Raw genomic sequence first — 27613 nt, 5'->3', positions numbered from 1 at the left:
AACGTTCACACCGTCGATACACCTGTCCCGAATATTGTTTTCGGTGATGTACTTTGAATGAAAAAAATAAATAAATAATAATAGCAGTATGGCCAAAAACTTGTAAAATAAAGCGTTATCTTAAATTCTCAATGTTAAGCACTCACCAGTGAGACATCAGGTTGTTCAAAGGTGACCATCTCTCTGGGGCTTCACATGGAATCATATGGAAATCCTTCCCCTCAAAAGTGAAGAATTCCAAGGGAAGAAAAACAAGACGCTTTTTAATTGTTATACTAAACGTGGAGGCGGACGTCGACAGATTTGCATGTCTGCTCACCAAAGACTGTTTTCATATCAAATGTTTGGATGCCTCGCGACGTGTCTGGATTTGCTGATCCTTTTGGCATTTTCCTTAAATGTCAAGTATGGACAGCCAGATCAGGGGTTGAAACGAGAACGTTCCCGGTCTAACTAATATTGTTGGGGATACAAATAAACTCGTCGCGTGGAATAGATCACTCCTTTACCGCACTCCACACTCTGAAGCCATTCGTTTTCCTTTTAATAAGAAAAAAAACTGATATCTATCGTTGCCCTCGACTGAATGCTAAAAACGTGCCTGTGAATTTGAGAAAAGGGTGTTGTTTTTTGGTGTGGTGGGGGGAGGTGTCAAATGCCCATTCATGTTTCACATTGTGGACAGCTTAAAGCGGGGTGAATTACAGTGTTTTTCTTCCGACGTTAACCCGATTGTCGATTTAAAACGTTCGAAAAAAGTCAAAGAACGCTGGATGGTTAAGCAAAGGTAGGTCACCGTTATCGTACAAACGACTGAATCTCTTAAAATCATAAATACAAGCCCAACTTTTTTCCACTGGGCTGTGATGGTTTCATTTTCATGTTGAGCATTTCGAAATGAAAGGGAAAGTGCGTCACTACGGTATCTTCTGCGTCGGTCGTTTATCTTTCACATTCATCGAAGCAAATGAAAATTCACCCTAGATCCATTAATTTGCAATAACCGGACAGGTTATCTATCGGGATTTTAGAAAATCTTAAAGTAAAGAAACAGCAAAGTATCGTTACTGAGGAATTTATTTCACAATTATCTTTTCCCACAATTCTGTTTTTTTTTAATCATATCTGTTCACATTTTGTGAAGTTACACTCAATAAGGTCTATCTCGAAGCTGTACCCACGCAGATACGGAGCACGGATATAGCAATACCGTAACCCATTATGACGTTGTGAGGCTTTTTAATCGGATATCTATTCCATCTAGATAGGAACCATGAACTTACCCTCAGCCAAATATTACGGATTTCTCACAAAGGTGAGCGCTTTTTGGGGCTTTCGAATATAGAAGTCATATATTTTATGTTCTCAGTCCCCATATTAATAATCTGCTGTTGATTTTTGTTGGTTATGGTTCCTGGATTCGATAAGGAAGAAATAAATTTATCCAGATTAGGGAGGCTTCTAGGCCGAAACTTCGGCCATTATTAATGCATGTAACGATAATGATGACACTGTCGGATCACTTGGTGATTCAGACGGGTTCCTGGCATCAGACTCGTGCCAAGGTCACGCAAAAGTTCAAGTGACCTGTCTATCCCGTCCAAAAAGGTACGCCGTCATTTTCCTCTCTCTGTAATTAGTTATGCCAGTTTTCAATGAGTCACTAATTCGAGAAATAAACCGCAAGGTTCAGACTGTACCGAAAGTGTACGCGACCCTCGCCGTTCATGGACACGTTTTTACTGGTCATTTTAACGGGGAGACTTGACAGCAGCACGCATGCGCTGTTTATTTCGTTTGCGTACTAAGAAAATGGGTTTTATAATTATCGTCTGCCAAACACAAGAATATACTGAAATAATATCGTTTTTCCAGTGAAAACTACAGGCAAAAATACAAAATTACGTGAATTTCTACCTTAATCGCCAAATGCGTTTCCGGTCCCCATTTTTTCTTTTGCAATTTCGAAGAATCAATGCTCTGTTTTCCATTTTTATATTTCTACGCTGTATAAATTTTGAACGTGTTTCACAGTATTGAAAGCTATTCATCCACGGGCAGTTATTTCAAACAGCTCGAAAAAAGGCCAAGGTTTCCCTTCCTGTCAGCTGTGGCAATTTTATGCACTAATGTACGTACACACCTCTTTTTCTCCCCATAGAAAGCACTTTGCTAAAAAAATACACCCCACAAGTCAAACGAAACGTGGGCGCGTCGACACTTTATAAATGCGCCGAAGCGAGAGAGCAATATCAGGAATGCATTTCCGCCTTTTGCCAAATTCCAAGCTTGAGCTATTTTAAGCAGTCGTAACGAGTAGATTTCTTTTTAGGTGCGACATCGGGACACGAGTGGGCAAATGTAGCAGCGGTGGCGCCCACGTGCTTAGGCTATGCGAGCAAGGAGAACCCTTGTTGATAAATGACCTATTCGGAAAAAAACACCTCTGGGCGCTTTTTATTTTTAATAACATTGCCCGAAGGCTGACGCCGTTATATATGCATGCATTAGGCTGGCATGCTGGTTTGCGCTTTTTAAGCACCGCTGTTGAAGTATTAAGTAACACTTGCCCTCTTTCTTTTGTTTCAAAATCCCTTCTCACAGTTACCGCAAACATTTTTAATGCAAAGTCCGGGCAGTCTTTGCCAATAGGTCCAGGATAAAAGAAATACCTACATACGACTTTCCACTTTCTTTTCCTTATCGCGCGCTAGCGCACCCAGTTCCATGCACTCATGCGCACAAGAACTGTGCCATGTAAAACTTACAGGGTGCGATTTTGATCGTTTTCTCTCAGGGTTTTCTGGCTTTGTTCGGTGTTTTTCTTCTGAAAATCCCATGAAATCGTTTCTGCTATAACACAGCACGAAAGGAGACCGGCTTAGATACGGCCATCTCGTGCGCACTTGAAAAAATCACGATGGTAAAATCTTTTTACAGAGCACTAGAAATCCCGCTCAGATTAGAAACTATTAGCAAAAACGACTTTAATGGGATTTTCTGAAGAAAAGCCGAGCAAACCCAGAAAACCTGAGAGAAAATGATCATCCAAGTCGCACTCCTGTACGTTTCCAGTGGCCCGCTCACACTTTTTGCCGCTAAGGCCATTTGTGCGCATGTGGGCGTAATTATGAATTTATTGCTGAAAAGGCCTATACCTCGGCACGAGTTCTTCCTTCCGTCTTTACTCACAAGAAGGATGCTGTTGACGCCACGATGACGTCACCGACGGCGTCGAACGTGCCCAGTAGGCTTCCGTCCCCTGTTCCACCCGGATCGACTGACCTCGTTGGTTTTGGCACGGGAGATGAACGCTCTGCCACGGATGTCAAGGCACATTGCGATCCGTGGACGGATGTCGAGGCACATTGCGATCCACGGACGTCAGTATCTGTCCGATTTTGACGCCCATACGTGATCCGTCTTTGTTTTCTTAAAGTGAGGCTTGTCGTGCCTTATCGGTTCCGATCTCAGTGCATAAATTTCTCCGCTACCGATTTTTTTTTCGTTTTCCGCTTGAGCCCACGCTGACGGTGTTGACCCCAAGGACAACTCTACATGCTTAATTAAGGTGGGCCAAGAGACACCAGACTGTTTTTAAAGAAAATAATGACTGTACATGTACTGTACACGTAGCAGGTTGTTGATGTGCAACTTCAGCCGAAACGCACCATCTTCGGTGCCATGGTTTTGCTGACCATGCAGTCCGACGACAGCAGACGACCCTGGCTCTAGAAGCAAATCTGCATGCTTGCCCGATCCCTCGTGCCCGCTCCTTGAATTCAATTTCAACTCACAGCCGATGCACTTTGCTGCTGAACTATTGGCAGAATTCCAAAGTTTCCCGATGTTTGTCACCGTCCAGTTTAAAAGGGGGATGCACAATTTTGAGTATTATAGACCTGCGTTATGCACTAGTAACTATGTTACCCGACTGTGGAGGTTGTACAGCGAGGTAAAAACTGTCCGACTGGCCCAATCCAGTTCACTTATAACTTGTTTTAGAAGAAACCTCTACATGCCTACTGACACCCGGTGTAGATTTTATATGCATAAAAATAAATGGGGAGAAGTTCCCCTGTATACCCCTCTCTAGGTAGCCACGGGGGTGAGTAGGGGCATATGAATCCCTCCCTTCCACCACCAAACCTGTTTGGTTTGAAATTCAGACGCATTCCAAGTTACATGCACGTCCACATCCATATTTGCTCGCTTTGCGCAAACAAAATATAGTTCTACTCTCTCTCGGTATGTGCAAACGAAACGCCTTCCTTTTACGATTATCACACAGGTCAGTAGTCCAGAAGCGTGGTATGCTAGAGACTTATCCGATTAGACGCCATAACTGCGGTGGAATCGCACGCACATTCTTCAGCGTGACGCGCGCGTGCATGTGGCAAATCACGATACCCTATTGGTCGAAGAGACACGTAACGCGCGCGTACCACCTGTCCACGAGCGTTGCACCACCGCAGTAAATGGCATCCAATTCTGGTTGTCAAGTGACGCTATTTCTCGAAGTGCGCTTTGCTTAAAGAGTTTGAGGGTTAATGTCCGTCAGACTAGACTTGAATGTTTTGACGTCACTGTGTTGCACGGATGTTTGGTGGGAGCAGATACCATTTGGGTACATTTAATATTGGGCTGCATCCGAATTCGTTGGCTAGAGCTAGGTCTAGGTCTTCGCTCCATTGGAAATACACGGAGATGCATAGACAATAGCCCTAGCCATAGACCTAGCTCTGGAAGCCCGTTTCGGACACGGCCTCAGCGGCATGTCTTGTTGACAAGTCAGGCTGCTTGTCAGCTTCCTTGACCCCGTGTGATCAACATCCCCGCTCCCCACTAACCGGACACGTGTGAGGTGGCCTTGGTGTTCGCATGTTCACCCTTACCACATTTCCAAGTTCATTGTCAGCTTCCTCAGAAGTCCAAGCACTGAGACGTGACTCGAAACAAGACCAGGCGCAAAGCCAAAATGCTATCGCTGTTATCAGCGTGACCTGTTCGACACGCGCGCCTGCTTTGGGGGGAAATCACCCCACCAGATGGTGTGGGAGTTTACGAAGTTTTGGCTTCGTCGTCGACTTTGGAATCAGGCCTCAGTTTTTGTGAGTAAGAGTCAAAGATACGACCCTTCAACTTGTGCCACAGAAAACAATCAAATTGGCTTCAGTGAAGCGTAGTTTTGGATCGATTTTCAGTATTTTATTCCAGTTGTAGACGTTTGTGAAAGGTCTGGATCCCACGCTTAAGCCGGCTCTGGTAGAAGCCGAGATTTTGCAAACGGCCATCATTCACGCGTCGGATTGGGTCCTTGCTCTATGATTTGACTTAGAACAGACACGGCAACACAAGGTTCTGGGAACTGAAGCAGGACTTGATAATTCAATCGTCGCAAACTCTTCCGCTGGCCAGGAAAAAAAGGGGCCCAGGGACGAGAGGGGAAAATACTGGCTTTTAAGACCCTTGACTGTTTCTTGGAAGCATTCAATGCTGTTTTCGTGGGATAATACAATTAAACTCGCTCCATTTTCCCCCTGACACTTGGTCGGAAGGGACTGTCTTATCAGTGTCCGTTGGGAAATTTCCATCACTCCAGTGGATTTCCTCTTAGGCTTATGGCATTTTTGAAAAGTTCCACGCAACTACAAATATTGTTTTCATACCATCATGATTATACCTGTGAAGTTTGCAAGTCGTGAACTAGACGCCTCCATCCAATTTCGTATTCGAAACTTATTCTTGCGTCAGCTATTATTTTTTGCAGATCAGTTTCTGCGTGTGCACTGTCTCATTGGGAACCGGATCATATCGTCCCCGAAACCACGAACCGACACTCGCTGGCAAGTGAGATAGTTCTTGAAAACCGCGTTATCAACAACTTCGGTTTCAGGATTCAAGTGCGCACGCACATTGGAACTGACGCGGTATCGACTGCCTTTCGTTTTCATGAACTGACATCCAAGCTTGTTGCGGCTACACAGCGCAAAGACAAATGCTTGCAAAGTTTTGACATGAATTTAATCCATTCTTACACATGCTGCATTGCATAAAAATTCAATGAAAAGTCGTTTTAATTAACTGGTAAAATTAAGATCGGTGTCAGTTCGTGGAAAACGAAAATGCACAGAGGGTGTACTTGAAGTGCCGCCGCTGTATGGGTGTTCGGGAAAACGAATTTAACTCGGTTCCCCAAAACGCACAAAAAATGAGCGCAATATGGCCGTTTCACAATAGTGCGCCACCAAGAGTTTGCAATGCGTTGGCCAATCACTATGCGCGAAATTTGGAAATGATCGACAAATTTCGCGCGTTATGATTGGCCAACGCGCAGCAAACTCTTGATGGCGCACTATTGTGAATCGCCCGTATTGCGCACGACTGAGTGTCAGCCCGTGGTGTTAGTGACGATATAAGTACAAATTATTGTACAAATTAACAAGTAACTTTCTCAGTTTGAAGGTGCCGCATCCTCGAAGCTTGCACATAAGCCTCGAAGTCTCTCTCAAGACGACCACAACGGTGCCCGTCAGCGTCAACGTGAGAGCTTTACTTGAGGGGAAACTTTTGCCCTGTTTGGAAATGCACTTAATTTTGCTGGCCTTTGGCAAACTTTGTGATGGCTTCCAGGAAAATGGAAGAATCGTGCCAGGGAATCGTGTTTGCATTTGTGTAGTTCCTTGAACTGCACAACGGCTTGAAAACGTGCAACGTGCACGCAAAGGTGGAAGCAAGCCAACATCGTCGTGTCTTGTTACTGACGCCTTGCCGACATATAACTTTGGTACCCAAAATTTGGATGTCCATGTAGAAGGTCAACCTTGACGTGATTCCCTGTTGACACAGTCGTAAAATATAAGGTATGCGTAATAAACAAGTGCATTAGATATGAAACAGCCTAAGGGGGCCTTGTCGATAACCTAATTGGAATAAATCAAAGCTTATGCGAGATTTAGGGGTTTTACTCAGTGTAACTTTGACAGGGTTGTGCTGCATATTCGCTCTATTATTTCTATTTAGGTATTATGCTTGTGGCTTGTTGAAGGTCGATTGGATGCCATAGCCGCGATTTGCCTGCACTTAATCATAGCTGATGAGCTTTTCTTGTGACAAGAATGTTAGCATGCGCGTTTCACTGGCGACTGGAGTCGAAATATGGCTTGCGTGGATTCTATAGATGGATTGTACTTCACGCTTTATCAATGGTTCCTTGTCATGTTAAAGGAACTGTTGCCGAGTACCAATTGCAAGAGGTCTATTCCGTGCCACACACAGCCGGTACGTGCACGAAGACGCCTCACTCTATTAAAGCCACGTGCGAATCTTGGACAAAGCAAGCATGTTGGCACCGGCTGACTAGCCGTAGCCGTGTGAGGCCTGTTTGTGACTAATCACTCAAGGAGACAAAAGGTACCATGTTTGCGTTGTGACACGGAGTAGGCCTAATTATCTTTAATGATATTTCGTAATGATCACCGATATCACAAAATCATGTGAGTCTAGACAATACTTCGGCTGTAGGAAGGGATAAATCCTTTTTAAAATTTTGTTCAAACAAGGAAGAATTTTAAAAAACACTGTTTACGAAAACATTCACTATGTACCAACAGTTTCATTAATATTTAAGACATAAACAACTTTAGCAAATAGTATCAACGTTCCGTTACCTGCAATGTCACAAGCATATCAGGACGAATGTATTCTCTGTTATCTTTCGGGGTATAACAATTTGTAAAAATATGGCATACAAAATACTATACAATTACAAAACCTGATGTGAAAACCATGAACAGAACAGGTCCCCAATTAGCAAGGGACCTAAAAGTCATGGAAGTGTGCCTTTAAAAAAACTGAACACGTCGGGCCGATTGTTCTAATTCTACCGGTGAACGCCGAGGTGTGACATGAGAGAGACACGGGCTTCAACGTTCGAAGGATGTGCATGGTTAAGGGTAATGCGCATAACGCTCTCCCCGAGCCGGCCAGGCAAATCAAGTTTCATTCGTGATGCGAATGTTTATGTTCGGCAGACGAAATTGATACTCAGGCTACCTGTGCACGAAATGGCCCCCTTGATGAATGTTTAGAACCAAGATACGAGAATCTTTTCCTACAGATTGACCAGTCGGAATAATTACACACCACTCCGTGCGTCACTGCTCGGTCTAATCATAGACTTTCGCAGACGTAACTTTTGATCGATTGGCAGACCCCATGGTCCGTATTTGTTGCACGGTTGCCCAGTGATTATCAGTTTCTATGGCCTGTAAATACGCATGGCACTGCAGTAGGCAAACTCAACGCACGTCAAATAAAAGGAACACTTCTCAGGAACAGTGGTTACATGAGATTTTGAGAAAAAAATCCCGCTGACCGAAGGTTAATTTCCTTTTTGTATAAAGGCCCAATTTGTATAAGCCTTGCATTTTGTGGAAAGTAGGCCTGAAACAAGTTGCAGGCAGATCATTTGCCACGGTGGGTCTTCGTGTCTGAATAATGAAAACCGATCTTCGAGGTCACAGTCGGCCACTGCAGGGAATCTATCAGAGCTGTTTACAGAGAAGTTGCGCCAACTTCTGACCTTAGAACCAAAATGGCCGTTCACTTTACGTGCAGAACAGCATGTAGCTTTTGTGTGCTAATTGTCCATGTACACTGGTGTAAGTCTACAATTTCGTTTCCAAAAGTTGAGGCACTCTGTCGCAACTCTCTCAGTAAGCAGCTCTGGAATCTAACGAAGCAGACCGCTGCCTCCTCTTTCTTTACCTAGATGACAGCTTAGCTATTCTGTTGGCCTCGAACCTGTCGGTGCCTAGACTGCACTGATGTCTCTAGAGAGCTCTGACGAGGGCAAGATCTTCTCAGGGCACAGGGTCAATAAGCTAATGTTGTACAAAACGTATACAAAACTATGCAAAATGTTCACATCTGTTAGCGATGTACACGAACTGCGTCTTCAACGCATGCGCAGAACTGCGTTTATATTTACATACGAGCCTGTGCACATACAAGCAACTTTTGCACTCTCCAAACTAAAAAAAAATTAGTATAATAAGCTCAAGTGTCACGAGTGCAATTAACAAATAATGCATGATTGAAGATGTCAGGAAAGGTACCGTATAAATATACAGGGAAGGATACGTTTCTTTTTTGACATAGGGTCAATATTTACATCTGTTAATTCTACGTTCGTTTATTCGAAATAAGTTAATGGAACAACTCTAAAATGAACGTGAATGTGTATCCCTTAAAGTAAAGACATTCCCAGTTGATATAAATACACTTCCATCAAGACAAGACAAGAACGGTACTTATTTCGTATGGGAAACCATACGGGAAATTGTTATCATACGGCGAGTCAGAACGCTTTCCACATCACAAGGTCCAGGAAATACTGTTAGATAACCTCCCGTTAATAATCACTAATAAGAATATATTTCAGACACGAATTGAAAGAAAACAGGAATCAACAGAAGGACTGGTTTTAACGGGTCACTCCATTCCAGGATTCATATCGGATGACGTGCACAAGTCATGCACAACCGATATTTTGTACATTAATTCCACTTTCCCGCCCTTATGACGTCATAACGCATGTTTCTCAATGTGTAGTGTTTCCATGGATACGACATCAGTTATGGAGACTGTCTTTCCCAGAAGAAAATAAGATGCAGCTGCATTTCAACAGAGATTATTCAAAGATTTCAATTGAGGGCGGGGCACCCCTGTACTCACGCCGCTGGGTAACCGTACCCTTTTTTTTTAAACCTTCATCGAAATTTCTGCGCTTCGGCGCGCTCCACCCAATCGTCTCCTGGCTCCTGACTGAACGGATCCATTAACAAGCAATCGCCGTGATCTGTGCGAGTGATACCGGAATTAACCATCAGACATTCGTGATCGTCAGAGCAGTTAGGCAACTGCGTCCGGTGTTCATGAAAAAAACACGTGTGGCGATAAGGGAAAGTGTGTGCTCCAAATTGCGGACAAAAATTTGTCTCGTCACGGTTTGTCAACAAATTCCATGTAGCATTCCGACACCCAAAGTTCCCTGGTGGCAAAATGCCATCCTCCGCTGTTTTCATCAGAAACCTGAGGGTAGTTTTTTTTTCCTTCATGAAATGCGCAATTAAGCTGGCTCCAGGTAGCTGAGTTGAATATAATTACGCGTGAAAGCCAATCTTCCAAATTGGCAATTTTGAAGTAGTGTCCATAAACTTAACACATTCTATTATTTCCTCTCGCCCGTGGGAAGGGAATTCTCATATAGTATATCGACAGTTGCGTTACTAATTGTCACAGTTGCAAGGGTGCACATCTACGATCCAAGACCAAAATAGCCAATGTGCACTGATCTTGTTACTTAAAAACCTAAGTGAAAAATAGAGAAACGCTCGTCTGGTCTCGAGGCTAACCCTATTACTAGAGATCCGAAACACGGCCAGACGGTTAGATTAGGGAAACTCGAACAGGATAAAGCCACCAGGTTCTAGTTGAAGTTTCTGGTTCTTGTACATGTTCCTCTCAGCCGTTTGAGCTGGGGATTTCCTCAGCTTGTTCCCGTTTTGCCGAACTGGTTCTGTGTCTGGTGTTCCTGTCGCTCCTTCGTCGCAAACCCGCCAAGGAATTCCACATACACAAGGCACATGAAGGCGAGATTTGTCAGCGTGGAATAACAGTCTAAACATCGTGATGCTAATTGATAACAACGGGCGTCAAAATACAAAACAGGATATCTCAGATACGAATTAAGATTATCAATTAATTGTACAAAGGTTACACATCTCAGTGCGTCTGCGTAATAAGACTATAAAATTGGAAAATGTCCAGTGCAAGGGACCATTTTCTCAGGAGATCCAAATCATGGTCTCCAGGAAATTCTGAGTTTCGTCTTGCACTTTTAGCCCCTCTACCCCTGCGGTCTGCGAAAACGATTCGGCGGTGAAACATCTCGGTTTCTCCACACTCCATCTATCGCTCCACTTGATGGATAACGCGCGTACGACCCCCGGGAGGGCGTGTATGACATAATCGCGAGGCGGGCGAGCCAGCCCGCGCCCGTCGTTTGCCGGCCCGCGTTGAGTGATGGTTGTCTCGCTCGGAGGTACATCTAGATGCATGGGGAAAACGTTGCCGAGATCCAGGTCACCATTGCGTCAGCGGCGAAGCGAGGAGAGAGGGGATCTGAAGAAACATTAAAAGAAAAGAAAAAAAAAGATAGAGGGATTGAGATGTTCGCTTGGATTGCAATGATAACTCCAGGAATGTTTTCGTTTATAGGATTCGTATGCTCAAAAATATATTTTTAATCCGAAGCCGTCATGATCATAATCGATATCATAAATGGAATAGTTCTGAAAGGGTAAATGCATTACTCTGGGGCTGTTTCTATGTTCAATATTTTACGATCTTCTTTGTGCCTGTTTTTATGATTCACTTTTTTGAAAGTTTGAGCTAAATTTAATACTTTGTACTTCAAAGTGTAATTAAGCCGAGTTTTACGCAAATATTAAAAATTTGTTTTCTGATTGTAGATGATGTGATCACATGAATGCAGTAAGTCAATGTTTTTAATTTCAAATTCCCAAACTCTCTTACAGCAAATTATAAAACGATATGACATGCAGTGAAAGTCTTTAAAGACACTTGATGGCGGCAAACACACCGGTCAATTTGCATAATCTTGAACATGCGCACATGAACAATAGAAAAGAACAGCTTTTCAACAGTCTCCCATTGCAAACACTCTTTAAAATGAACAAAAAAATGAAACAAAAACATCTCCATCATTGGGAAAAACCTTCCTTCAGCGAAACTACACTTCAGTCATTCCTGTCTGATTTGCCTATATTGCATGATTAAATTATCCCACGATGTCTTGAGCGGCCACCAATGTTCATCCGCGGTGAGCCGTCCCGCATCGTATGTAACAAATCAATGATACAGAAATCTGCGCACAAATATTGATTGCATGATAAAGTGTGCTGTTGACCTTTTCCCGTAGGCCGGTTGGCTAGTGAAGGTTAAATGTCTGACGGCGATCAAAGTTTAAAATTTGCCTTCTGATGATTCACTCTCAATCCATGCCCACCGGCACGCAGTTAGCAATTTTTCACCGATGCACAATTTCAATTACATTTTGATTCAAAACCGGACTAAGATGGTGTCCACATTTTTCATACAAACATAAAGTCGTACACTGTCTGTTTCATCTGCTACCTAGCAAAACGAAATAAAACAACGACGACAACATTTATATGCACTGCATTACAAAAAAATTGATCAAAAAACTATTAATGATTATAAATTTTTAAGTTCAGCTCGTGTTTGGATTTAAGAACTAACGCCCAAATTTCAAAAACAGTTGACACAATAAAAGGAGAATGTTCCATTTTCTCGATTGAACGGATGTGTCACAACTCTCATTTTGCAAACAACTTGTATGGGCGGCCAAAATTTGCAGAAATATCACCTTTTGGTTGGTTTTCGATTTTACCTCTATTTCGTCCAAAAGGGACAATTGTCCCATTAATTTTAAATAGGGTTGTATTTTCATTTAGTATTTAGTAGTATATTATCTGGTGTTCCCAAAGCTGCGCGAGATTGTCGACACTTTGTGAATTATTGCTTTACTTTTGTACCGACGGCCAACCATACTTTTAGCAACCATTTTTAGGAAAAACACGACCATGACGTCAAAAGAGCAGACCCTTTTGTCGTTTGTTGCTGGCAAGCTTGAATTAACGCTCGGTTGAGAATGCAATTAAAGCTAGCCACACCTCGAAGCCACTGTCCAACGGCTGCCACTTGGAATAGACTCGTGTAACACAAGTCTATTCCAAGTGCATCACGAGACAGCTCGACAAGCCTCAGTTACAGACATAGTCAATCATATCCTTTTAGCTGCGGAGCTTACATCATTTTCTGTCGACCTTGACAACATGCACATCGTTGGTCGTTTACTGACGAGGAGAAAAAATGGCGGGCTTTTATGGCGAAGTTCTTCAGCAATTTTACGGGGGGGGGAACAAACTTTTCCAGGCGAACCGTACTGAAAAGCAAGCGCCTGGAAAATATGAAGGTCTACGTGCATTTTGTGAGCCTACGTGTTCTTTTCAACTACACTCAACTGTCATGGGGGTTGACGACGCACACACAGTGCCCACGGGAGAATAGCAAAATGGTATGGGTGGGTAAAAAAGCAATGGACAGAATTTGATTCAACTCATCGAACATTTAGGCAGGTTATCGAACTGCAAGTAATTACTGTGTTCGAGGGTTGCTCAGGTAGAAGTTGTGCGTGTATCATTGTGTTATCGTTTTGCACACAAACACACTGCCCGAAAGAGTCTTCTCGCTCAAATGAATCGACTTTTTTTTTATCACAGTGGCATTTTGAGTCCCTCGCAACTCTTTTCCTGCGTCCAAGGTACGGAGGGGAAATATAAGACGTTGACGCATCGCTTTTAGAATGAACTTGGTCGAAAGCTGTGTTGGCTGGCGTTGTGAGCGAATGACTTTCGAGCATTTTCTTTCAATTTGCTTTCAAGGAAACAAACTCTGAACTGGCGACGCGCCTGTAAATTATTTACGGGGTCAACATCTCGTGCCCCGTTCCCGCGTGTGTTTTATAGTAGAACCGAAACCTAATTGGTGCAAACTGAATGGTTGTGACTGTCGTACGTAACAGTTGTATAGGCAATTATATGAAGCTTTTCTGGATAGACGTAAGAAGATTTTATTTCTGTACTATGGCGTGCAAACTTGACATTCAATCCCGCAACAGAAGTTATTCTCTAGACGTGCAAAGTTGACATTTAATATTGTAAATAGAGATATCTCTATCATTAATGGATGTCAATTTGGCACGCCATACTGTTCGAAATAATTTTAAATCGATGATCTTCAAATCAGACTGTGTCATCGACACACTGTAGTTCTTTGGGTAAGGCTGAAGAAAATGTTGATAACTCACTCTGTTGGATTGGGCTGACTGTAAATATAAATTAGGATAGAGGTTGTAAATTTGAATGTCTTGTTTCATACATTGAGCACGAGATGCTCGACAGTTTGAAGAATTCCATTTAACAGTCAGGGCCTTTAGTAAATAACACCCCTATCGATGTGCTCAGTTTCTTATCATAAAATGAGGGAAGCAACGGGGGGAAATGACAATTTAAACCTTTGCAGCGAACAGGGAAAGGATCTTCACAGTGGCTTTACCCCGTATGCGCCAGTGGTGGGTGTTCGACGCGACTCACTGCGCACCCGCTTTTGAAAAGTGTTTTATTTGCGTTTTCCGGGTTGCGATACAAACCTGAAAAAGGACTCTCGGGTTGAAGGATAAAGGTTTGTTATTTATACACGGTGACCGAACACAGTTAACGAAACAAAAAGGCATACGAAAACACAGTACATATAGTTACACTACGGCTATGCGGATTGACGTGTAGGGATGTTTCAGCTATTTATACAAGATGCAGCGTATTGACAATGAAAACGAAAGCAGCGTTCAGTTCAATAAATGTACACCAACTCTACGAGCAATAACAAGGTGAATTTCGAAATTGCAGGTGTACCTGGTATATTTAAGCACTCAGAAAAACTGCATCTGTGATCATATGTGGCGCAAATTGACACTGAGCCTTCCCCTAAGTCATCCAAACTCCACCACAATGTGAACAGACAGAACACCTTGCGTTATAAATCACCGGAATTCCTCCTACAAAATTACTCGACGGCATGCCCCCTGAAACGAGTGAGATTCGACAAACGTCTGACCGTACCAATCCGTGGTCTTTGTTCTATGCAGGTATGACAAAGGAAAGACTGCATTTCAAGATGACGGGAGAGTAACTCGACGAAACGGTATATAACAAGTCTTCTTTATGCTGAAGAGTTGCTGCCCCTAGATTTTTACAAATCACGCGACACTCAGCCTCGAGTTTCATGTACGTGCAAAGGAATGCAACAAGATTATACAGTGACGTGGTAACATAATCTGGTTTCAATTGAAATTCGGATTATCGGATTTAAAAAAGTCATATCTTGTTTTTGTTATCAGATTAAACTTAATATGCCTCAGCCACATCCATACAACATAATGAAATCGGGCGCTCCATGAACATACAGGCATATCGGGTTTAGCCAACAGCAGTAAACGCAACCGAAAGGTACACGTTTCTTCGTACACGAAACTTTCGAAAGGCATAAGTTTGTTTGTCTAACTTAAATTTAGCCAGCTACTCGCAAACTAAACGCTGGAATAGTAAAGTAATTTTTGTGGCTATATACATTTGTCCTCATGAACTGCGGCGACGATGTAAAATTGATGTCCCAGGTTCCTGTAGAGAACATTATGTAGCGGATGCGAATTTTCAATGTGTTTTTGTTGGACTTGTTTTTTACATCGCGAGCAAATAGTACCTCAGACTTTCGGTCTACACTTCAAACATGCTTTAAAAAGCGCTGCAAATACCCGATTCTGTAGATCAGGTGCTATGGAAAAAAAAAGAAAAGAAAAAAAAAAACAAGAAAGAAAACGAGATCGTCCACCCCTACACCCAATAAAACGTTTAGTGCATAATATCCAGAAATATTCCTCCATGCAGTCCTGAACAGTGTCCTATCAAAATACTACTGACAATCCGCTGCTGAAGCCAAAATATAAAACATTTTATCATCACCAAGTCAAGAACGCTTCCAGTTTTATCCTAACTCTTTCATTCGCGTGGATGTTTGCTGTAGCTCATAACTGAGTGTGTAGCCAATTCTCCTTGTATCTATGCAAGACTGGCTTCGCATCGCGGGATACGTACCAAAATTGGGGCCAATTTCCAATAGTGGTGACTTGGGCTATATATTACGAACATGTGCGGGTATTGTTTTCCCCCCGAATACATATAATTACATCGTATGTACCCAAGGAAATTATGTGCATGTAGAGTGTACCATCACAAACCATCGTTTACATAACACGGAGGCGCCGACATGTACATGTACATGTACAAGTCTCGTTATGATAATGTATATGCAAACTGAAAGCAAGGGACTTGAGTATAAAGCCACTTTTTATAGCATTGTTATTTATGTGCATATAAAAATTATGGTATTTCTGACTTTTTGCATGATGTAGTTTTCGACATTCCATCTACAGATCTGTTGAAGCACCACGAAGATCTTTTTAGTTGTACTTTATATAGACCTGGTAGTTACAACGTTTCAATTTGTTTGCAAAATTCAAAGCAAATTCCTGGTTTTGTCGTTGGTAGGCCTACACACAACGTGGTTATGTAGGCCAGCCTTGTGTTCTTAATTTGCAACTTGGTGATCCATCTCATCCAATTTATTTACCGAATTCCAATGAATATAATGACCTCAAATGATCCCCCATACCTGCGACATTCCACTGACGCAACAAACCCCAAAGAAGAGGGGGGGGGGGGTGGTGGGGGAAGTCTCTCTGATGCAGAACATATCACGGTCAATTGCACTTTTCAGAGGAGCACGTCGTCTTGAACAGACGGATGTACTCCAGAGATGAAGAAAAAAAATAATATATACAATTCCCAGAGACATAACGTAAACACCCAACTCGTTTATCGTAGACACTTCAGCGCAGGGCCAGAGCACTTCACCGTCACGTGCGCAACATCGGTGTTACTTTTTTTCCCAAGGATCAATGCTCATGGGATTTCGCGTCGAGAAAGAAAATTGCTACTTTAAACCGGACTGATTGTACAGTACATTGTATATTTTATTCGATTCAATTTTGGCAACAAGAGGAGGTCTTTTGTATCTGTTGGACGTCCAGTGTGGTATAACTCGTTCCTGTCTTGTCCTTTTGAATTTTTCAAAGAGGGTGATTTTAAACGGCTGTTTCATGTTTAGAATACCTACTACTTGAATCCGGACAAAAATGCATCTGATTTAAGCCCTAATCAGCACAAAACCAGGGGATACTATGCTGATGGCCGATGCATTTTTGTGTCCCAACATAGCACTGATCACTTTGGATAAATAAAGACGATTGGAAAAAGAAAATGGACCCGAATTATTGCAAAGTATTTTCTCAACCGTGTAATGGAATAACAGTTGGTCACAGATGTCAAATCCTCTTTTGTTATGCGTTTGCATATTGTCCATATGCGCTCCAAGTGGAACAAATCCACTGAGATTGTATCTCACAGGTATTTTTCGGGCTTTTAAAGTTGCACCACAACAGCACAAGAAGTTGACTGGTGGCAAACATTGCATTTGGTGACGACTTCCTGTGACGTGGGTGATATCCTTTATTCATTAAACTCGGCAAACAAAAAATTTCTTTGATTACAACCAGCACAGTGACATCAAAGCTGCTTGCGTCAGACACACACTGGTATCACCTTTCTTTTTTGAATTAATCACGACTTGCGTCTTTCCCATCTGCCGTCGTTAAATGTAAATCCCATGAAAAATCAAAGATGAAATTTAATTTTTCAGATGCTTCATGAAGTCAGACTTAGAAAGGTACAGACACGTGGGTTTCACCCGTCTGTTGCTATGGTTCCCGAAAGACGAAATTCGAGCTAACAAAGCCGTTCCCTGGGCTCTAAATTAAGTTAGCGTCTCGTTTAACAAGATCAGGCTTGGCATCCAATCTTACGCGTGTTGGTCGTGTACATGTAGATCGGCGCGATAAAACGAGTGCACGGTTTCCGCCCTGAAACTGAAGTCTGACCTTTGAACATGTTCACCCGGCGAAGCTGAGTTTGGTGCGCGCCTGACATCACCGGCTATTGGGCCTGTGATGTTGCACGTGAAACTTTCCCAGTTCGCAAACTGGGAGTCAGGTCTTTCCTTGCCCTCCATCTCTGCGGGTTCGAATCCCTCCCAGGTCAACATGTGGATTGGGTTTTCCGTCCCTGCCTGATCCCGTGGGTTCTGATGCCGGGGGTTTTCCCTGGAATAAATGTAGCCTGGGTTTTCCTCCCACCTTAAAAACTGAACATTTCTTCATTGTCTTCTTAATTGTCAATCCATCCTCTAATTGGCTTGAGTGCGCTGCTGGATGAACGGATATAACAAGCAAATAAATGAGGATGAACAAATAAATGAGGATAAATGGACAGATATGCTGTTGAATGAATAGATAGATGTATAACAAATAAACAAATTAATGAGAATCTCTCTAGAGGAAGAGGCCATGGCTATCAAGTCTATGAAGTTTTTAAAAAATAAATAAATAAACTTGTCGACAGTATGACGATGGAATGTGTCTGCGTAACATTAACAATGCTGTTTGGACAGAACGTAGTGTTATTTCAGCGAGTATCAATGGCCTCATTTGTTCAGATTTTGAAGTCATACATTTCTTAACCGTCGCAGGAAAACATTCGGTTTTCAAAGATTGTATGGGAGACGGGGTGAGGCAGGCTTTAGTATTTTGCTCATAGACCAGTATATGGCAATGCTATTTTGAATGATTTACGACTTACCACCGTTTCTTAAGGAAGTTTTTTATGTAGTTCATGACGTACTAATCATCATCAGGGCTGGAGGAGAACTCATCGTTCCTAATCTCGTAAGACGAGTGTCTGTCCGGCGTGGTATAACTGGGGCTATCGGTGCGTCCCGTCCGGCTCATGTCGTGGGACCGCGACCTGCCCCTGATGAAACATTCGTAGTTGTTGTTGGTACCGAGAGTGGCCGGGTCGTGGACTGTCTTCCAGTCTTGCCAGGCCGACTCGAAGGCCTTGCCGATGAAGGCCACGATCTTCTCGGACTTCTCCCGGGAGGTGCAGACGAAGACGTGGCACATTAGGACGCTGTTGTGGGTCTTGCAGATGAGAGCCACCGCCCTGGGGTAGCGCAGGTCCGTGGCGCAGTAGGCCACCGTGGCTATGGGGATGGTCTCGTTGACCAGTCGCTCCTCGTCGTCGATGCAGACGCACTGCTTGGAGATGCTGAGGCAGCACGACTTGTTGAGCGACTTGGGAGATTTCGCCGGTCGCGGGGATTTGGGGCTGGTCGGCGACGGGGCACGGGGAAGCGTGGTCGGCGACGACAGAGAGGTCAAGGACGAGGCGGGCGAGACATTCAGGAGATCCTCGGTCGAGGAGGACGCCGAGGAGGACGCTGTCAACTCCGGGGCGAGCTTCTTGACTGCGTTGACCGCCTCGCTCACCTGCAGCGTAGTCACCCGCACCCGGCCCTGGTATTTCACGTGGAACTCTTTGGCGGTGAACGACGACGACGAAGCGGAGGACGCCGACGAAGCCGAGTCCGTGGTGTCCCAAGAGTTCCGGTTGTTGTGGTTGAGAAGAGGTGGCTTCATCCGCCGCCTCAACATGGACGGGGAGTTCTTCAGGGTGGACAGCAGGTTCTTCTTGGTCTTGGGGTGAGTTGGGGAGCGACTCTCGGGCTCTGTGGAGAGGGTCACCATCGGCGGTGGCAGGGGCAGTGGTGTGGTGGCGGCACCGTTATCAGACATGGTGAATCTGATAGCAGGAACGGCCTGCGTAGGCATCTGTTGGAATGATGGCTTGTAAACACAGTTCCAAACACTCACTTTGACCAAGGCAGCAAATATTGATCGAATGTAAATCAATTTCACGTCGTGGTTTGACAGTGAAGAAAATGAATTCACGATCACGGGCCCGGCCGGCCTTTTAAACTACGAGTTGAAGGTTCGGAAGTGAAGTCCTGGCAGGGAGAGAAGTGTGTATTTAGCAGCGTGACTCATGTGCTGTGCGGTTTCACTCTTCCCATGACGGTGCCCCTCTGCTATTACAACACACACGGGGCGAAGTCCATACGGTAGGCAGCTCACATGTTGGTGATGTGAGCCGTGCAAACAAAATTATGAATGGGACACAAAACCTGACACTACTCTGCGCCCGCGCTGCGTATGTGCGCACAAACGGATAGACACGTCATAACTATTTACGGCTGTTTTGTGAAGTGACTCACGTGCTCCCAGGAGTGTGGGGCACGCGGGTTTTCATCCGCGGGGGTTCGCGGCACACTGTGACGCGAACTTGAACAGCAGTTTACGACTGGACTGCATTATATATAGAAATCATTGCCGAGTTAATCTATGACTTGTCAAAAAAGTGAACTTGGATGTCACGGCGGGGCGCTAACTGATCAAGTTTCAGTAAAATAATTGTTTACACATGTCTCGCCCTTCATTGCAGGAGTCGAGTGGAGAGGAAACATTGGATTAGGTGTGACTAATTTTGAAAGAACCCCCGTTGCCTTGGCGTTGCTGTGTTTAATCACAACAATATTTCGGCAGCAAAAATGATGACATCTCTACCGACTCTACAGCATGATATTAAGCAAGAACATTTGTGGTATCATGCAACAGTTTAAGTTAAAACATCTGGTACTTTTTGTCAGGATTTAAAGAAAGGAGGGGTTTTTGAAGTAACCCACAACACGGCCTCTTGGACTTCGTCCTGTCCCACTGATTTCAAACAAGATGTCAGACAGCTAAAGACCTTTTGAAGTCATTTGAGCGGAGACTCGGTTTGAGTTTTCCCCCAAGAGGCCAAGGGAACAAAATGCCTGTCTAGAGTTAATTTTATGCATGCCTGGCGAGCCGGATTTAAACGGAATATTGGTATAAATCTAGCTTACTCTACTTTATCTTTTAATTACGTTGGAAAAAATTATTTAGCCCCAAAAACTACAATAAATAAAATGCATAAACACGAAAATACCAAGAAATAAATGCACCGAAACAAAAGGGGCTTAAACTTAGGAATGAGAAGAAAAAACTGTCATTGTAAATTTCTGAGAACTCTTTACTGGACGTGGTGAAAAAGCATTCGCGTAAAGATGCTTCGACTTTTCATGCATAAAATAGCCGTTCTTTTCAAGTGTCCTTTACGGTATTTGCATTCCAGTGATTTGGTTACCTTTTTTTACACAAAGAACGAACTCCTATTTTCCCCCGTCGTAGCGAACAATGCAACCGTAGTTACGCTCTGCTGACCCAAGAAAGAGAATTGACTTGGACCAGAGAAGAGAAAATGGAAATCTTGGTCATGCACAACAAAAGCTTGGCCACGAGTTTAGAGACTGCCTGACAGTTTTCATTTATTTATTCTGATATCCAACAGCGGAGTTGAGTGTAACGTCAGAATAACTCAGCGGCGAAGAGTGCCCTGTAGCGGCGATGAACAGGGCTCGCGATAGTCTTGGTTCCAAGACCCTCCTGAAGTTTATTCAGCGACACAAACCACGATACAACAAATCACTATCAGCGACACAGACCATCACTAGACGAATCGCTATCGCTTTAGCGCGGCTGATACTTAAAAAGAGGGCGTTGTCACACTTCGCACACACAGCACGCATATCGGAGAGCAGCACCGCGAAAGGAGTTTTGGACCCAATTAGGTTTGCGTGAGAGGAGGATCGTGACAGCGCCCTCTGTTGATTGCTTCGTTCTATCTGAAGCGGCAACCCCAAAATTGGATGACCAGGTCAATTTTTTTCTCCATATGACGTCATCAAAGTTCACTGTGAGAGCACTGATTCCGTCCAACGATACAACGATTCAAAATCGATCTAGGTCTCAAGGCCAGTCTCGGTATCGAGGCTTGTCACCGTATCGATATTTTCGAGGTCAAGGATCGAGATTTCAAGGTCTGGAATTTACGTCTTGGTCTTTGTCCGGGCCTAGAGAGCAAACGTCTCGAAAATGCAATTTCTTTCTCTGTGGCTTTTCCCGGAAGAATGACACTGAATAGTTGTAACTTTAAACATTCTTTGATGACAACACACTGTGTCAGCGTTATAGTTTATAGGAGGTAAAGAAAAAAAAAAGGAACTACATGTATTCTCTATATTGTTTTCTGATGTTTTATTGTTTAATATTTTATGCTAATTAGTCTGTTGCCTTGGTATCCGTCTCCCCCACGAGGTCTCATGTTCCACTCCGGGCCCCGTGGTCTCGGTCTCGAAGTTTAAGGTCTCAATTACAATGAACAATTTCCGCAGACGTCATTGCCGTGGTGGTTCATTGCCCCACCACAGAAAAAAAACGATTACAAGTTCACATTCATGTGTGCAGAGTAAATTTGCAGCTGCCAAGGCGATTACTTCCTCGTCCGGCGTCGTCGTGCGAACAAGCTTCACCCATACAGTTCTCAACCGTGACCCCGACCGAAGGTAACGAACCCTTTAACATTTTAAAGTTTTTTGTCATGTGGAACATAACGCCAAGTTATGGGACATCCATGGTAGGTATGGTTTTAAAACATGACTTATACCAGAAATAGTGGACTTCTGTTGCAGCTTAGTCCAATTTTGCAATTCTGCATACGTGACCCTCAAAATCCCCACTGCAAAATTCTGGCATTCTGTCCCGCGTTACCCAGTGCGCGGTACGCAAAAGATTCATAGCGGACAACGTCCATGATAACGAAAGCATGACTTTTGAAAGGCAGAAAGTGCATACTGCTTTTAAAAAAGTACTCCCATGCGTGCTTCACCAACCTACTTTAATCATTATTGTAGCTGGAACTTGAAGGTTGCTGGAACTACCGTAGGTTGCTGCTTTTGGTCTTGACTTAGTCAGACTGCTCTTTAAGTCCGAAAATGTTTCTAATTCTGATCTCGACCTCTTCCTGATTCGATCGACGATCGACAACAGTGATGTGCCACGTTATCAGATAAGGTATAAGGTGACTGATGTGGCAGCGTCAGGTTTTTTTTAAGCTCACTAAAAATAGTAGTGCTTTCGATGCCACAGTTGAATCAATTTACGATATCTTCAGTACCAACACAGTACAGACATCGTATGATCACAGTACTATGGTGACAGGCATGACATTCGTGCATGTGCTAACCTGACACCGAAATGATATGAATGTGACCCACAGTGTAAACATTGTTATGAGAGAATTTTCAGGTTATGTGAGAGCCACAAGCACAAAACCAAGACTTATGATCCAGAAATAAAGGTTGCTACGTCTTCAAAACGCACCCCTTCATACGGGCGATTCACAATAGTGCAACTACATACAAGGGTTTGCAATGCGTTGACCAATCACAATGCGTGAAATTTGTCGACCCAATGCGCGTTTGGAAAGAGTCGACAGATTTCGCGCATTGTGATTGGTCAACGAGTTGCAAACACACACTGTATAAAAACAAGCATGCAATACAAGAACAAATCACGCACCCAGCCCTACGTTGGATTCTCTAAGGCCTACGCTCAAAACGGTATGGAATAGCAAGAAGCCCCCCCCCCAATAATGATTATAAGCCGATCGATAGATCTTCTTGGAATGAGTACTTTGATCATGATACCGCGACATTGCACGCTCGCATTTCCTGCAGTGCTATCTGCAAATATGCAACAGTTAACTCTAAAAGAGCCGGTTTATTTTGCCTTCGATTTTTTTGAATGTTGCATTTATGTTAACACATTCCTTATCATTACAAATGTGAAGTTTGAACTCAATCAGACATGGTTTTGTTATTACGGTCATGTGAAATTCAAGGCTGCGTGCGTGCCCGCTTGCGTTGAGCACAGCTGTGGTACGGTAAAGGATGCCTTTTTGTCTGCCCAGAAAATGCGCACTGCGCACAGCGGGGTATGAGCGCAAAGAGTTACTCTAAAACTTCCTCAAGGCTCAGCTCCTCAAAAATTTCACAGCGGCAATATCAGACAAAAATGTCGGGGGGGGGATTCCGCCCCTGGCTCTTTTAGTGTTAATAAAAATTTCAGTTTCGTGTTGTGATTTGTTTTGAATGCTGTTCTAATGTTACTTTTAGAGGTCACGAATGGAATAATTAATGCAGAGAAAGAGGCTATAAACTGATAAAAATGATTCTATGGATGGCCGATGGAAACAGACACTTCTGGTTTCTTCGGTGCCTGCAAGGTCAAAATGATCACTTTGTTGAGGACTGAACCCGAAAGGCAGTTAATGTGAATGAAATATAGCGCCCTCTGTTGCTAACGTATGGGCGGCGTGTCCTTGTATTTTGCCCAACAGGTGTGCGTGTGTGATTTGAATAAGAAAAGATCATCACGCGTTATTTATTCTACTCGGCGGAGCGTACATAAGTGATTTGTTTGCGTTGAATTGGCGTAGGCCTAGCGTGTTGTGCTAGTTTTTTCCGATGTGGTCGAAGGGTTACCTGTGACGTACATTGTCAGGGTTCTACACCTTTGGTACAGACAAGGCGAGGGCCCTACAAAGTGGGCCGTTGTGTTTGCTAAGTACTTCATAAGGGTCGTGGTAACGGTTTCGCTCTGCTTTTCCTGGCTTACAACTCACTGTGCATGTGTTGGGTCATATATCTAGTGAAATCCACTGGTGAAGAACGTTATTTTGGCCAGTCTGGACCCAACCATGAATCGCCGTTAAGGTAATTAGTTGCGAGCTTATACTTTTTAAATGTTTAAAACCTGACACTCGGTTACTCTCAGACTCAGACTAAGGCGAAGGCAAGTTGAATTAAGCACACTGTGACGGGAATGTGCTGAAATTAAAGGACTCTCGGTTCGTATCCTGACGGCCAAGTATACCTCCACGTTGAGGCTCTCTTCGACAATTACAACGTCATATAGTTCTCATTTATCGACATGTTTTTAACAGTAGAAATACTTTGAAAAAGGCCTTTACAGTCCCGAGATTTGCTATCGTAAAAATCGGGAAAGATGCCAGTTGGTTTTCCTTGAAAACACTTCTGTTCCATGGTGTTACACTATCGATCTACTGTCTTTAATTAATTTTAATCTATTGTGCTCTTTAATTTCTAGTCCAGTTCTTCGCTGTGTCACCGTAGCAGTTTTGCTTATCAGTGGCTGCAAAGGTTTAGCTCCAACATCAGTTTAAATTCCCAGTGTTGAGAAAAATCTTCCGCAGCTATTGTAATTCTCAAGTAATGTAACTTCCCTGGAAGGGGCAAAATTAATGTGCACTTTGACTTCAAATACAAAAAGCCGTTACCGGCCAAGGATGCACTTTCTGTGTTTGCATGCAGTGTGTGCAATACAGTGGGCACTGTTTGTAATTAAAAACAGAAGAATTCAGTGTGCAGTTAGGTACCTGCATTTTCCCCCATTACAGACTGTACCATTATTAAGTGTTTTTTATTTGGCCAGAACTCCTCACAAATGACATTTCAGGTTTGCTTATTGCGTGGAGCATTTGAATATTATGAAGCAACTGACTTGAAGAGAACCCCCCCCCGTCTTGTGTTGGTCATTGTTTCACTGGAACCTGAGGAATTCTTTTCGGACATGGGGGGTGTCAGGTAAAAATAGTCTAGAGTGTATATAGTCGAGTCGAGGGTATATTCAGAGACCGCTTTTAGAACACTAGTTTGAAGGTGTCCTACGCTTCCCGTGAAGCTTTCAAAATTGAGACAGAAGTCAGAACGCGTTCAATTTCCCGTTGTAGATTTTATAGGGAGCCATGACCATTTTTCTGAAAAATTTTCATACAAAAATGAAAACGTCTCCAAATTCCAGACCGATCTTTCTGATCTGTGGGCAACAAGCAACTGGCGGCTTGATCGTGCATCCATTCCACGTTATGGAAACCAAAATCCGCAAGAAACACTAAGATCCAAAACTCCAAAGTCTGCTGGGGGGATTAGACCTCGTTGATGGTTCCAGTCCACAACTTCATCCAACATCCACAGCTTGCCTACAAATTACAAGAGTTTGTTATTACAGTTTTAATTGGTCGTCGAAATTGTCCTTTATTAATACACAGGAGCAGCGGAAATCAGTTCAGTGATCCCATTAATCTGAGGCAACACTGATTTGTGACCGAGCAGTTTTCTTGCATACCGCACATCCCACCATGGTCGACCTAGTTGGGTTGTGGATCGGCACCGGCGTCCTATGCGCCGTTATAGTCCTTCTCATGATTTTTGCCATCTACAAGCAGCACTTCGGAACGCTGTCGCTACCCCCCAGGAAACCCGAAGCAGCGTCGGCGGCGCCGGCGGCGAACAACGCCGCCCAGGATCAAGGAGCGGCCGAGCAAGGCGAGGACGCCGCGGTGGCGCAGAACTCGGCGGTGCCGGTCAGCTCTGCCCCGCCTCCGTACCCAGCGAACGGGCCAGCCGCCTACGTGTACGAGCAGCCGGTGAGCGACAGCGCGGACGTTGAGGTGGAGGTGCACGGAGAAAAGAAGCCTTGCCCCCCGGAGCCGGAAGGCCCGCACGTGTACGAGCAAGCCATCCAACTTGAAACCAGCACCTAGGCCGGGTCAAAAACACAAAAACTCCGAGGACAAATATTCAAGTTGCAGATGTTTTTTTACCTGGTGAGCAAAAAGGAGTAGAACATTTTATGACTGAACATCTAAGCCGTGAATACGTTTCATTGAGCAAAGACAATTATTCAGTTGCTATATTACTTGAGTAAATGTGATATTCACCAATATCAATACGGGCGATTCACAATAGTGCGCCTGCAAGAGTTTGCAACGCGTAATTGGCCAATCACAACGCGTGAAATCTGTCCACCCTTTCAAAACGCGACAGATTTTGCACCTCGTGATTGGCCAACGCGTTTCAAACTCTTACAGCTACAGGCGCACTATTGTGAATAGCCCGTATAGAGCTACATGCGTAGAAGTAGAAGCGAAAAATATCCTCAATATTAATGTGAATAGTCTATTAACCACTTGCGAAACTAACAATAGATCTTATTTATGCACATCGTGGCAAGGTGTATTGTGATATCAGGTTTCAGAAAGAGACCACTGAGATAATTATCCGGTTCATAAGTGACTTCGTCACAAAGGCGGACGCGCCACGATTTGCAGGCTCTCATTGGACAATCGCTGAAGTTGCGCGTTTACTTCCGGTTCCATGGTTCCATATACGGCGATCAATGCATGCAGTATGCACGTGTGCAGTGGGCATGGTTTAAACTGAAGCGACGTCACAATTACAAACTGGATTGAATTTCCAGATTTATAATTAAAACCATGACGTATACGTGAAATGAATATCCATAAAAAGCAGCCTGCAATCGCGTTCTTCCAAAGTTTTACTCCTAGAAAGTCTTTCATTCAGTTGCCTCCTTCACCTTTTAAAACCACGATTCAATTTTGTAATCATAAATGTATATTTTTCTTGCCTGATTCAGAATTATCTTGTGTCGGATGAGTTTTAATTTGTAATGAATTCATTGTTTTAACATGGAAATGCGTATGGTAATTAAATAGAGTTTAACCAGTTATAAATGTTATCATTTTTGTAAAGTTTTTGAAATCACTCGACTGTGAAAAGAGCGAGCTTTATTAATCGTTCCAGACAGAGGAACTAATCCTTTTAGGAATTTCAACTACTTCAACAGTTTTGGCTGGAGGTGCCAGTCTCGGAACAAATTAAAAGTGACGATGGAAATCAGAATTTTACAATGAAGGTGTGATGGGTAGGCGAGGAATGTTTGGTTTTTTTTTTTTTTCAAAAGGGTCGTTTACCTAACGGACGAAGCGGCCTGGGTGTGTCTTGCTCAAGAACTTTCCTCCTTTCTTCTGCACTCCCTGGCCGAACCCTTGTGTCCCCTTGGCAATCATTAGCTGCAGACTCAGCACAATTCCTGGATTTTATTATACTTGATCGGTAGCTAACTGTGAAA

At 43.6% G+C, this 27613-nt stretch overlaps 2 protein-coding genes across 5 annotated transcripts; one reads left to right on the top strand and one right to left on the bottom strand.

Moving 5' to 3' along the window:
• Window positions 1–8934: 8934 nt before the first annotated feature.
• Window positions 8935–20026, bottom strand: LOC110977876 (uncharacterized). Of its 3 annotated transcripts, none has more exons than XM_022232392.2 (2): window positions 18480–19929; window positions 8935–11187 (listed from the first exon to the last, which is right to left on the bottom strand). In XM_022232392.2, exon 1 carries the CDS (start codon window positions 19508–19510, stop codon window positions 18521–18523), a length of 990 nt encoding a protein of 329 aa, XP_022088084.2. In that variant the 5' UTR covers window positions 19511–19929; the 3' UTR covers window positions 8935–11187; window positions 18480–18520. The 3 variants fall into 3 exon arrangements, with proteins under 3 accessions (XP_022088084.2, XP_022088085.2, XP_022088086.2); XM_022232393.2 differs by lacking the exon at window positions 8935–11187 and adding an exon at window positions 16736–18048 and having other exon boundaries at window positions 18480–20026; XM_022232394.2 differs by lacking the exon at window positions 8935–11187 and adding an exon at window positions 16736–18045 and having other exon boundaries at window positions 18480–20026.
• A 1986-nt stretch (window positions 20027–22012) lies between these two features.
• Window positions 22013–27392, top strand: LOC110977934 (uncharacterized). Of its 2 annotated transcripts, none has more exons than XM_022232480.2 (2): window positions 22013–22164; window positions 25731–27392. In XM_022232480.2, the coding sequence occupies exon 2, from the start codon at window positions 25821–25823 to the stop codon at window positions 26223–26225; it is 405 nt and encodes a 134-aa protein (XP_022088172.2). In that variant the 5' UTR covers window positions 22013–22164; window positions 25731–25820; the 3' UTR covers window positions 26226–27392. The 2 variants fall into 2 exon arrangements, with proteins under 2 accessions (XP_022088172.2, XP_022088171.2); XM_022232479.2 differs by lacking the exon at window positions 22013–22164 and adding an exon at window positions 24140–24375.
• The last annotated feature ends 221 nt before the right edge of the window (window positions 27393–27613 follow it).

This window comes from Acanthaster planci, linkage group LG14 (genome assembly GCF_054643075.1).
Source record: "Acanthaster planci isolate LZ-2023a linkage group LG14, COTS_SCS, whole genome shotgun sequence".
Classification (NCBI taxonomy): domain Eukaryota; kingdom Metazoa; phylum Echinodermata; class Asteroidea; order Valvatida; family Acanthasteridae; genus Acanthaster; species Acanthaster planci.
The sequence above is the reverse complement of the archived record's forward strand: the minus strand, read 5'-3'. Positions and strand labels throughout refer to the sequence as shown.